The sequence below is a fragment of the Metopolophium dirhodum genome, chromosome 4 (assembly GCF_019925205.1).
Source record: "Metopolophium dirhodum isolate CAU chromosome 4, ASM1992520v1, whole genome shotgun sequence".
Taxonomy (NCBI): domain Eukaryota; kingdom Metazoa; phylum Arthropoda; class Insecta; order Hemiptera; family Aphididae; genus Metopolophium; species Metopolophium dirhodum.
The window spans coordinates 31,548,010-31,562,005 of NC_083563.1; the positions used below are offsets into that span (position 1 = coordinate 31,548,010).

A 13,996-nucleotide genomic window follows, 5' to 3' on the forward strand; every position below is an offset into this window, starting at 1 on the left:
GAAAAAAAACTGATTCGTTTGGTGCAACAACCAGAAAAAATCCGATTGTTATAAGTACAGAGATTTCATATAAGTCGAGACCTTAGATCAGGGGTCGGCAACCTTTTTAACCATGCGGGCCATATTATTTTCAATTTTTCATCAAAGGCTGCATTCATAAAAAAAAATTGTACATACGTATGATATAATACTAATAACTTAGTAATCGACGATACATACATTATATACGATTAGATTAAGACCTAGATTACGTTCTCCCTCATACCTTATCTCACTCTAATAGTCATGATTCAATTTTATTTATTACAATTTAAGATATAAAATTACAATTTTAAACACCATGAAATATATTTGGAGTGCCGCAGAAAAAAGTTCCGCGAACCGCGGGTTGCCGGTGCCTGCTCTAGATGACTTGTTATTATTGCACTGAAAATATTTATTACGATTATTAATTATTATGCATAATACATTATACATGTTAATAGACATCATATTCCATATCGCCAAGTTTTAATTTATGGATTTGAGATCATACAAATTTGATTTTGACAGTTTGATACAAGCTACTACTTAGTACTTATACGAACTGGACAATTTTATTCAGTGGAGACGTGAGACGTCTTATTGTTACTCACAGGTCTTAATTTGTTTAGTACATGTACTATATGTGTACTATATATTGCACTATAAAAAAGACTATTCACTTTTATTAACGTAGCGTATATATACTAGCAACTAGCTGTACCTACAACTGTACAAGTATTTCGTACTCGATTTTATTTAATTACATTTAATGATAATATTGTCAAATAAAAAATTCAAACTATTTTTGTAATATAACATGTAAATCGTTGTATTTTAACTATTTTAAAGATAACTTTGGATTTTTTAAGTGGTGGGACCCAAACGAAGAGTCCAAGGCGTGGGGCCCGGGGTGTGACAGCGTGAGCATCGCTCGCGACTCGCCCCGGCCCTGTTTAATTATTTTGATTAATTGTTTAATATTTTGTTATATAGAATGGTTCAAGCTATGGCATAAGCCATATAGTAGTGAAGAATACAATATATAGCCTATACTATGAAATATTGCAATGTCAAATCTTAATAAATAAATAATAATGACAATTTACAATTGAACGATACCAATTGAATACGAATACTATATAATATAAATTATAATATACTATAATATACTCAATATTTTTGGTAGGTATAGTCATAGATATATAAAGTTACTATTTATATCTGTGAGTATAGAATATGATATAAAATTTAATAAGCGGTTGCGGTCGCGAAAGTACAGCCAAAGATTATATGATTATGCGACAGCCGACAGCGGCGATCGGCAGTCGGTAAGCAACGACCCTCTCTACCCTCCGGAGCGTTGGTTACGTTCCCGTTTTGGTATATTATTAATTTTTCTATGCGTGGGCCGGCCCTAGATCAATTATTCATCACCAGTCACCACGGTTGCAGTTGTAGCTGTACAGAACATCCTCCGCAACCATGGTTACCAGGAATTTTGACGGTTCGGCGAGCCGCAGGCAACACTGTCGGCGACCGAAGACTATACGCTGGCGTTCAAGCGTTCGACCTTCACGCTCCCCAAAGGTCAACTCCGGCCCGCGTACGTCATGAGGTAGCGGTGACGGTAGATCAGCTGATGCAGGCTGTCGCCCGCCGCCCGGTCACCGTATCACGATTTCACGACGTCCTTTTCTCCTTTCATAATTTCCCATTCCCATTTCCCGGCGACCAACGACCGTAGTTGTTACGATACGCCGATCGATATCCGTCGACGTTCCTCATCCGCCATCCCATTTCCGTCCGACGACACTTCATCGGCGCACTGCTGTTCATTGCATGTAAGTACCGAACAATTTCATTATTAAAACAACCCATACTATTTTATTATTGTCACTCCGAACTGTTTGATAAGTATATCGTATTATCGTTACTACTTAGTACTTACTAGTACCTATCTATCCAAAATATTTATTTTTTTTAAAGTTTTACTGACATATTTTGTCATCTATCTGGACCTAATGATAATTTGTGAACAGATTTTAACGTTGATTAGAAATAGTTACAAATGTGTGTTACAATTGATAGTTATTAATATTGTTAGCTAAAATCTCATTAATAAACAAAAAGAAAAAAAAAATTTAAGACACATCTCCATGGCTATTGTTTGGTTGTCATTTAGGCTTGTGTCACCACCCACGACGCTTATTTCAGTGATCTGAAAAGGCAATTTATTGTAAATCGTGTCTGTTGATGAGGCCATTCACACACTGGTGTCTAAAGCTTTTATTTTGTCTTTTTCCGTGCTAAACTGGATTTATTATGCTTTCTAGGGGCTCGATCATGAGCCAGGCCAACACTGTCTGCCTACCTGTTTTTAATGAAACACCCACAATACCTAGTCAAACCTGAGTCTATGCCGTCTTAGCATTCATAGATAATCTAATTACCTATAGGTTATTCATGAATGTTGTCAAATACAGCATTCTGTGTTTAAATATCTGGGATTCGCCATCATCCCTATAAATCCTGGACTATGGTCTCTAGATAATAACGATGGTAAAAATATCCCTTGTTGTACAGACAACACTTATTTTGTAGGTATATACAAGTATTAATAGAGATTACTGTGGTATGTCCATTAGTGTTGATTAAATTGATTTGTCATTAAGTAATCAACTATGTTGAAGTGTCTATTGTTTGTAATGATAAGTACCTGTATGAAACTAAGAGATATGTCTATTTCTATGCCATACTATTATTTATATTATATTATGTATTATTTTAGAGCTTATTTCAGAAACTTATTGTTTATCAATTTATCATAATATAGTTATATTATTACAATAGGTAGTTCTTTTTGTTTTGAGTAGCTATTTTTGGTCCCATTTATAGCCCTGTATATTTATTATATTGTATTTGTACATTATATTGGAACTATAAAGCTTATATTGTTATATTAATTTGTCTAATTTTATATTTTTATCTGTTTATTTCATTAAATGGTATATTTGCGGATAGAAAAACAAGGTGATTCAAGGTTAATTGACTCAACCTTGAATGATTTGTAGAGCTTATATTTTTGATCTTCATTAATCGCCAAATACTTATGTATTTAAATAGTTGACATTTTTACTTGTTGATTAGTAATTAGTAATAACTAATTACCAAAAAAAATATGTAAATTAAACTTACTTAATTGCAAGGTATTATCTGAATGGGTAATATAATTTTATATTAGTAATTCAGATAATATAATTTTTAAACAAGTTTGGATCTACATTTCAATTGAATATTTTTTTTAAATATTATAGTGATTGCTAGGAGACCTCTGTAAGGATAGTTTGATCAGACGTTCCAAATAAATTAAGGGGATTATCCTGGGGTTTTTAAAATCTGCGTTCCACTTTTGTCCCACATTCATACATTTTTACTACAAATATTTCATGTATTTAGTTATACAATTTACACCAATTGGGCGCGTAGTGCCCATCATCATTATTCCAATCACAAATTATTATTATTATATTTTAACTACCTACTAACAGTGTTGTAAAAATACTTTTTAAAAGTATTTAAGTAATTACTCGAATACTATTAAAATAAAGTAATTAAAATACCACCCAAATACTATAAATAGTAAAGTATTTGAAATAATCTTCAAATACAAAAAAAAAAACAGTTCATTTTAGTTCTGAAATAATTAATTGTTAAAATCAAAAATTTGTTTATTGCATTTTAAAACATGATTCGTTCAATAATCAAATTTCTGATCAGTCATGTTAGTTGCAACACAACAATGAACTTTGCTCTACATAGTTATATACTTATACATTAATTTAAAGCTATATGTATTTAGATACGGATATCTCATACTGTCATCGATAAATGATAATGATAATTATTGATAACAATTTTCTTCTTGGTAAATAGGTGGTAGGTAGGTACTAATAATCAGTAATATTTTTGTATAATTAAATAATTATAAAGTATAATAGCAATTAAGCAGAAGCTTTTTACATATTTATTTTGTTATTGACTTAAGCTAATAAACTAGTAATAGTGATTCCCGCTATAGATGTATCTTCGTCGACAATAAACTGTCTCCTGAAGAAAAAAAACATTTAATCGACAAAAACCGATACCAAATTATCTGTAAGGTATAAATGATAAATATATAATATTATATTGTTAAGGTTAAAGCAAAACCACGGCGTCATGGTATTTTTATTTAACAAGAATAATTACAAGTAGAAACAAATTAAGAATAAAAAGTATTCAATAGTAAAAAAAGTATTTGAATACTTTTATTCAAATACTTTACAACACTGCCTACTAAGTATAGACCTGTATAATACCTATTAAAATATTATATTACTATTTATAAATATTAATTTTATAAAGAAATAAAATTAATTGACGTGGTAATCAAGTAGGGAACGTTTTATAGTTTTTTCTAATTGGTATCGGTAATTATAAAAAACTTGAAGAAAATATCTCTCTTTTCGACAAAACAACAAATTATTATCAGATACACTATACGTATTTGCAGTAATCCACTATTTCTATAATATTACACGGACAATGAGCATATAGAATAATAGAATATAGGTATTTCGATAAAATAAAATCACTCTTGTTTTAACTATGATGTTTAATTATTTTATATGGATTACTATAATATTTCAATCAATCAATTTACTTTAAATTAATATTAATAATAAATTTATAATTGATAACTATTAATATTAAGTTATAGGGGGTTATAGATATATAATAATAATAATTTGTCATTTACAAACCAAGGTAAAATTTCTGTAATCTAAATTATGACATAATAATATCCAATCTATTTATCCGAACTAGAAAGATTTATATTTTTAGAACCTTTTAGAAACTTTATTAGTATATTAGATGCTTTATTTCAAGATAGAATACAACATAATATTATACTCATTACTGTTTTATTCTTATATTAATAGAACATTTACTTAATTAGTTATTAAAAAAAAATAGAAAAAATTTTTTATAGTTGCAATTAATTTTGTATGGTGTTGATTGTATATAATACTGAGCATAATGTTAATGAATATTTTTTTACATTACATAACCTTATGCTACATTATTATTTACTAGTAAGGACTAATGAATTATGATAATACTCAGTATACACTATTCAGATTATAGGTACTTACATATCAGTAGTACTAAAGTCGGATTATTAAATGTCTAGATGAGTAGGTACCAAACTATTAAATGTTCAGATTAACTATCATGATAATTAAAATCTATGTATTTGAACTTTGCCTTTCAGGTTAATGTTACCTTTAGACTTATTACATTATCTCCTGTAATCTCCCCAGGAAATACATTGCTTTTTAAAACTTAATTTTAATTTGAGCATATTTTATTTAAACCTAAAAATAAGATTTAAAAGCACTTAATACCTAAATATTGAGTGCTAAATTATTCTCAAATATGCAATATATTTACAAAATAAAATGTACCTATTACAGTATTATCTACAATTCTGGCATAAATTATTACCTGTGTACCTATATTATTAGACTTAAATTGTGTTTGTGTTTTTATCCGTATAAAATTAAAAATATAAATGTATTTTGATAATTACATTATTTTGTCCTCAGAATTCAAAATTTATTTATGATGGTACCTTTTTGTAAATATCTGTTGAACCTCAAACAGTATCCTGATTTAAAATTAATAATTTCTAGGTTTGTATGTTTCCTTTTCCTAAATGATAATCCTTTATTTATTTTCTTTGGTTACCTATTTAAATGTATTATATTTTATCTATCTAATACATTTTAATTTAATCTTTAAAGCTGTGCATTGTATCTTAAAAAAAATATAAGTACCTAACCAATTTAAATTATTATTACTTTATGCCTTTATGACTCAATTTTAAATCCATTGAATTGAAACTAAAATTATATTATTCACTTCCATAACTTTTTGTATCAATAATTAATATTGTATTTATATCATTGAAGAGCAATTTGACCGTAACCTCATTCTGACATTGCCATATAAATATATATTTGATTATCAGCCAAAAATATCTTACAATTGTTTATCTGTTATTAACCATTCATTTTATTATTGTACTTAGACACTTGCAGACTTCAAATTTCAACCGGTTTCCTTGTAACAAAAACATGCCTATTTCAAAGATTGTAGCTCGTTCGATTTTCGACTCCAGGGGTAACCCCACTGTTGAAGTAAGTATTTATTTTTTTTACAGTTATATTACCAAATTCAATATATTTTATGATTTTTTTAATAAATAGGTTGACTTAACCATCGACAATGGACCAGTTTTCCGTGCAGCAGTACCATCTGGTGCTAGTACTGGCATCTATGAAGCATTAGAACTTCGTGATAATGACAAGTGTAATTATCTTGGAAAAGGAGTAAATACTGCTGTTAACAACATAAACAACATCATTGCACCGGCTCTTATTAAAGCGGTAATTAAAAATTATTTAATTATTTAACTAATATATTATAATGTCATCTTCATAGTACCTGAATTAATAGTTTTCATTTATACTTATTATTGGTTAAAATTTTATTTGAAATGCGATAATTTTAATTGAAAGGATAATTAAGAAATAACATAAATCATGTGTAGATAAAATCAAGATAAAGTACATTTGATATATTATTTTATTTGTAGATAGGTAGTACTTTCTGTTTGTATATTATTACAAATATTGCCTTTTGTTTATGTGATTTTATAGTAACAAATAACAATACATATTATTAATATTGAAGCTCTCTTCTAATTACAAACAATAATGTTATCATTCGGAAGTCTAAAAATTTAAAATGTCTATAAATAGCTCAAAATGAGTAGGAAATGTTATTATAAATATTTCATGAACATTTTAAGCATACAGATATTTGTTTTTGATTTACAATGAAAATCAAAATCAATTTTATTGAAATCTGTTTTTATGTTAATATTCTCGTATTTTTTTTTTGTAATATTGTTTTTCCTCATTATTACTTTTAAAAATACTTTGAAATTTACTTTTGATAATCCAAGTACAAACTAGCCAATTTGTTAACAAAAACCTCCCGTGTAGTTTAAGATAGGAGCATTTTTTTAAAAATACATTGTTGTAAAACTATACTCTGTTTAAGTGAGACGTTGGCCGTGAGCAATTTTTTTCAAGCCACAGTTAGCCTAACAACTGTTTGTCACCCTCACCCAGTCAATTATTTGTATACTTGCCTTGTAGTATCGCCCCACGCGCCTGCGCAGTCTGTCGCCGACTATGTTTCTTAACTTGAACATAGTATAATACATTCATCATCATCACTCCTCTCAGAAACTAAAATAAATAAACGGTTACCATTAAGATTTTAGGTATAATAACATGTTTTATTATCAATTATGTTTGTTATAGGGACTCATCGTAACTGAACAAAGAGCTATTGATGATATTATGTTAAAATTGGATGGAACTCCAAACAAAGCTAAGCTTGGTGCCAATGCTATTTTAGGAGTTTCATTAGCTGTAGCTAAGGCTGGCGCTTTCAAGAAAGGAGTTCCTCTTTACAAGTAAATAAATAAACATACAATTGTATTAAAAATTAGTCATAATTGATACTACATTTTAATATATTAAATTTCAAATGTAATCGTAAAATTGCCAACTGGTGTTTATAAATAAATTATAAATAATAATAACTAATTAATTATTATGAAATAGGCACATCGCTGACTTGGCAGGAAACAAAGAAATTATTTTGCCCGTTCCAGCTTTCAATGTTATCAATGGTGGTTCTCATGCAGGAAATAAGTTGGCTATGCAAGAATTCATGATTTTGCCTACTGGTAATGATTTTATATTCATAGTACTAATATAAATACAAATATAATTTTTTTCAATTAGTCTTACAAAACTAAACTTGTTTATAAATTCAGACATTTTTATTTTTAAAATGGAACAACATACCTACATTTTGTCAATTTTATATTCTGTTCTATTACTGAAATGGCATATGAATACATGTATTTACTATCTATCTGATGAGTAATGTAGATAATGTTTGTTACTACACAGTCTTTACACATTAATGGTAATTTAATATTCCCCAAGATTTAAAGAAATACATAAATCCCTAGTACAAAAAGTGATGTTAAATTTGACTTTAAACAGATATTTATTCACTATCTTAGAAAAATAAATCCTATAAACATAAAAAAGACATTTTAAAATACGATTACAAAGTTATTTTATATTGTTATGATTAACTTATGAATAACTTGTTTAATCTGTTGTACGGAGTAAATAATCACCCCATGTATATTTTATATTGTACATAGGAAATAAAATAATAGACGTGGAAGGTTGTCCGCCATAAATCTTACACTAAAAAATAGGAAAAAAAAAATTTATAATCACTAATTTAAATTTTCTGTACTTACCAACTGTTTCTGAGGGGCATATATTTACTTCGTGCGTGTAAATGAGATACTGGTTCGCCTTACAACCGGCTTAAAATCATCTAAAAACACTAATTAAACTGAGCTCCATTTTTTGAATGCTGTGAATTTTTTTTTTTTCAAAATTTTAATACTTCTAAAATAAAGTGTACGCAGTAAGAAAAATACTCATCCCTCATGTTCTGTATTTAACTTTTTTTTAAACAATTTTTTATAAATAGGTGCATCTTCTTTTACCGAGGCTATGAAAATTGGATCTGAAGTATACCACACCCTAAAAAATGTTATCAAGGCTAAATTTGGATTGGATGCTACAGCTGTCGGTGATGAAGGTGGTTTTGCTCCCAATATTCTTGAAAATAAAGAAGGTTTGCGTTTGATTGAAACCGCTATTGAAAAGGCTGGATACAAAGGAAAAGTTGAAATCGGAATGGATGTTGCAGCTTCTGAATTCTTTGTGTAAGGAATTTCACTTGATTTAATTTTTGTTATTACATTGTTAGTTATATATTTTATGATTTTTATTACTTGAATAACTGTGATAATAATTATTTCAGTGATGGAAAGTACGATTTGGATTTCAAAAATAAGTCTGACAGCAAAGACAAAAGCCAAATCATCTCAACTGAAGCTTTAACAGACTTGTACAAAGAATTCATTAAGGAGTTCCCAATGGTTTCAATTGAAGATCCATTTGATCAAGATCATTGGGAAGCATGGACTACACTTACTGCATCTACTGACATCCAGGTATTCATTTAATAAATTATTTATACTTAAAAAAAATAAGAACTTAGGGAATGTTTTTAACGGCATGTGTTGTCACTATATTAAATAAGTACTTCACATTGTAAAATTACAGTCAGCCGTTTTCATTAAGCCTTGTTAGTTTTAATATAAGAGTACATTATTCTATTATTTAACTTATTGTTAATGAAATTTTCCTGATGTTCATTGAAGGTGTTTTACTTTATATATATTTTAATTTTTAACTGAGTTTTGAACATAATTAAGTTGTAATATTTTACAACTAATTTAAAAATTAATATACCTAAAATACATTTCCAGCAACCCCCAAAAATTGTTTTTAGTAGAAATTATTGTCCCATAATATTTTGTTTATAAATCAGATCCTCAAAAAGTAGTTTTTGTAGTCTAAAAATATAATCTATTCTCTGTCTTACAAAAGTACGGTAAATTATCTTGACAAAAACTGGTTAGTTTAGTGTATCTTCCATACCGCACCTCACCTAGTACTTCCATTACAGTATGGCGTCTAATATGAAATCAACCATCCTTATGAGGACACTACACACACATTTGTTGTCTCTGGCTTACAAGTAAGTAACATGGCAAATTTACACTCAGCAGTTCACATTTAGTTTCGTTAGTTTAAAAATTAGAATGAATCTACCTAATATAAAACTTAATGGTAAGAATATTATCCATATTTGGTAATGGGTTTTTTGTGCAACAATTCAATTTTTAAGTGAGTTATGAACATTTTTATTTTTCCACTAAAAAAATTGAACAATCATAAAAACACAATCAAACTCAGATCATGTTCTTACTTTAAAAATAGGTCGATTCACTCTAATTTTTAAAATAACGATGTGATCTTCTGAGCGTAAATTTGGCATGTTATACATTTGTAAGACAGAAACAACCAATGCGTTTGTAGTGTCCTCTTAATTGTGTTATGTCAGTAATGATCGAAACATATGGAGTAACTTGTTACTCTAGAGTTCAAGGAGAGGATCAACAGGAGCAGTGTCTGTAGCTCATTTTACTTGTGCTAAGTAGTAACTTTTGTGTGATAAAGTATAGATAATTAGGTTTTATAATATGTATTTATTATCTTACAATATGAATTATACTACCTTAATTTGTGGATATTATAGATTGTTGGGGATGATTTAACTGTAACCAATCCAACACGTATCGCCGAAGCAGTAGAAAAGAAAGCTTGCAACTGCTTGTTGCTTAAAGTCAACCAAATTGGTACTGTTACTGAATCCATTGATGCACATTTGTTAGCTAAGAAGAATGGTTGGGGTACCATGGTATCTCATCGTTCAGGCGAAACTGAAGATACATTCATTGCTGATTTAGTTGTTGGATTGAGTACTGGACAAGTAAGTTTTTAAATAATAACCACTAAAGGTATAAACACAATATTGTTATAATCCGTCTGTATGGTATCTTTTATGTTTATATTGCTTACTAGAAATAGGATGTTGATGACCTAAACAACACAAAAATGCTAAATTGCTCTAAATAATCTTAAAAATTACCAAAAAATTAAGTGAAAACAATTTTTATTTAAAAACAATTATTATAATTAGAGTTATGGGTGTGATAATGGGTATCAGAGAAATTTAGAATATTAATTGCTGAAATTTCAAGTTTAATTTACAGTAAAAATAATTATGATATTAAAAATAAATTAAAAAGTAAAATATAAATAAAATAAATTAAGACGTGGTGGTGTGACATAAACGTAGCACTCCTACTCAGCTTCTGCATCAATTGAGCATGAAACAAATATTTAGCTAAGATAGCAATTTATAGAATCTAAGGGAAAGAATGCAAGAGTCATCAAAATCCTATCTCTATTCAAAACTAATAATAATAATAATAATAATTTTAGATTAAGACTGGAGCTCCTTGCCGTTCTGAACGTCTTGCCAAGTACAACCAAATACTTCGTATCGAAGAAGAATTGGGCAGCTGTGCCAAGTACGCAGGAAAGAATTTCCGTAACCCACAAGCTGGAAATTAACTATTCCTTCTAATGAATACCTAAGAAGCATATTTAAAAAAAAATCTGAGCAAGGAGGAATCACATACTAATAAATACCTCATTATTTATATTCTGTGAAAACAAAAATAGCTGTTTAGTTATTAATTCAAAATCGGTATATACTTTAGCATAGAAAAAATACGTACAAGAATAATTATTATTAAACAACATCCTGAATTATATTATTCGATTGTTTATGTTTTTGTAGCAATTTGTTGTGTGTTAATGTATAGTTATGTAAAAGCTGTTTAAGCTGCAAATGTTTTTGTAAAAGTAAAATTTTTTAAAAATTAAAATATATATTCTACTTGATCAGTCATACTTGTGTTTTAAATTTAATCTGTATATTGTAACTAAGTTTTCATTTTATTTGATTTAAATTCATAAAATCAATTTGAAATTGTATAAATAATAGTCAATTTGTGAGTGGTCGAGGTACAGTAAGTGTAAATGATAACAATGATTTAACTTTATTTTTAATTTTTATATAATTGTTATTTCAAAATAACTTATTTTATCGGGCACTTAACTAAGTTGATACATTTTTATGAAATTGACAGTACCCATCATTAATCATCTTATATAGGGAATTTATTTAAAAATATTTTTATTTTATTACATTCTAAGAATAATTAGGAAATACATGAATCCCACACAATCACACATCACATCGCTGACACATTAAATGCTGCTGTACATGTAGTTTTGGAGTGGAAGTCTAGGTTAGTTTAAGTTAGCTTCAAAAAAAAAAAAATTGGCCAAGTGGGTGTCCTGCTGTGCAGTAGTTTACAATTAGTGGGTCACTGTAATGAATGGTGTTAAATTTGAATTCAATGATATAGTATCATTGTATACGAAAAACGATTCTGAGCGAAGACTGTCAGTCAGCATATGATATTATTATAGTATATTACTAAGTATAATATTTGACGATAGTATTGTGAATAAAGTCATTTATGCAATATATAAACTATATCATAACCTAACTTACGTGGAACCTTGTTTTAAATGTTCAATCCTTAGTTATAAAATTTAAAATATTTTTTTAATTTTTTAACTACAAATTCAATTTTAAATTTGATACATTTTGTCATAATTCGAACTTTAAATGCTTATAAGAAAAATTGTGATTACGTATTTTTAATATTTTTCAACTGCTATTTTAAAAGTATATTATGTGCTTTCTATTACATTCCAATCATTTTTACCAAACGAATAAAATTGTATTGCCATTTAAAGAAAAAATTTAAAAAAAATTGGAACCTGATAATGTCCGTAAACAGTTCAAAGCAAGTCAAAATATGTTGAAAGTGTTTTATGGTGTATAGAAAATGCTAATATAAACATTCAGTGAAAATTGTATGTATCTTTAGGTCCTTTGTTTAAGAGTAACCACCTAAAACCAAAATCGATTTTGTCAAAAACCAATTTTGCGTAAAATTTCCAGTTTTTCCTTAATTTTTTTTTTTGTTTTTCAATTGTTTTGAAAAGTTCTGGAAGTTTTAACATCCTCAACGCACCAATTAGATTCATTTCCCCATCGAACAAGATATACTGAAGTTGAAAATCAAAGCATTATTTCGACTACTTATCGTATATCAGTGGAGTAATCAGGACTTATTCAAGGGGGGGGGGGGTCCAAAAAAATGTATTCAATTACTTTTTTTCTGTTCTTTTCCTGAGTATATATATACATTTTATTTCTTAATAAACACAATTTACCGGGTTTAAGGCCAATAAAAAAAAAAAAAACAATTAAATTATTTACATTTTAGATTCTAAGCGAAGCGATGAATGTATTGATTTTACAATGATGTTTTTTTTTTTTTATGTGTCATTATGATTTGGGCTAGTACAATTGCTTCGATTTTCTCCAAGAGTATCTCGTTCGATGGGAAAGTGAATTTAGTTGGTACATTTGGAAGGAAAATTTTAAAATTCTCAATAGTTTTCAAAAGTGCTGGGAAAAACAACAAAAAAATTAAGGAAAAAATATTACGCAATATCGGTTTTCGACAAAATAGAATTTGGTTTTTGTTGTAACTCTAAAACCAATGAACGTATATACATGAAATTTTGACTGCTTGTTTGTATTCACATTTTCTATACACTAATATTTTGATTTGTTTTGAACTGTTTAGGAACATTTTCAGTTTCCAATTTTATTAGTCTATTTTCTATGAATGTCAATAAAATTTTATTTGTTGGGTAAAAAAGCTTAGAAATTAAAAACAAGGCTCCTACTATATTATTACAATGACATTAAAAAAATATTAAAAATCCTTGGTTAGGTTTTTTTATACGCATTTAAAGTTCAAATATTGACAAAATACGGAAAAATCACGAAAATTAGCAAATTTTTTTGAATTGAGAATTCATAAAAATTTTTTTTTTAAATCTAAGATTTGAAAATGTAATACAACATTATCCATAAGTTTGTCTACCTTTATCAAAAAAAGAATGTCCACAAGCAAATAAAATTACATTTTTATGAGTGTTTGAAGTTCACATTTTTAAAATATTGGATATTCACTCGTGATTTCTCTTATAGCGATTTTGCTATTTTGTTGTTATTCAAAAACGAATAACTGTAGATACATGAAAATTTTACTGAATGTCTATATTTTCTATAAACCATACAATTTTGAAAATATTTTGACTCTAGGCTGTTTATGGATATTGTCAGTTTT

The 13,996-nt window shown here is 28.0% G+C and overlaps 1 protein-coding gene across 2 annotated transcripts; it reads left to right on the plus strand.

Annotated features, from left to right (window-relative positions):
* The first annotated feature begins 1,706 nt into the window (after positions 1 to 1,706).
* On the plus strand, positions 1,707 to 11,625 carry LOC132943920 (enolase). 2 transcript variants are annotated; one of them, XM_061013085.1, is made up of 9 exons: positions 1,707 to 1,865; positions 6,158 to 6,266; positions 6,336 to 6,515; positions 7,461 to 7,615; positions 7,767 to 7,891; positions 8,725 to 8,962; positions 9,061 to 9,253; positions 10,405 to 10,638; positions 11,154 to 11,625. In XM_061013085.1, exons 2-9 carry the CDS (start codon positions 6,204 to 6,206, stop codon positions 11,283 to 11,285), a joined length of 1,320 nt encoding a protein of 439 aa, XP_060869068.1. In that variant the 5' UTR covers positions 1,707 to 1,865; positions 6,158 to 6,203; the 3' UTR covers positions 11,286 to 11,625. The 2 variants fall into 2 exon arrangements, with proteins under 2 accessions (XP_060869068.1, XP_060869066.1); XM_061013083.1 differs by lacking the exon at positions 1,707 to 1,865 and adding an exon at positions 5,741 to 5,759.
* Positions 11,626 to 13,996: the final 2,371 nt, after the last annotated feature.

Coding starts and splice junctions, on each gene's coding strand:
- LOC132943920 (XM_061013085.1), top strand. CDS start 6,204: ATGCCTATTTCAAAGATTGTAGCTCGTTCGATTTTCGACTCCAGGGGT. Junction 6,516..7,460: donor CACCGGCTCTTATTAAAGCG/GTAATTAAAAAT, acceptor TGTTTGTTATAG/GGACTCATCGTAACTGAACA. Junction 8,963..9,060: donor GCAGCTTCTGAATTCTTTGT/GTAAGGAATTTC, acceptor TAATTATTTCAG/TGATGGAAAGTACGATTTGG.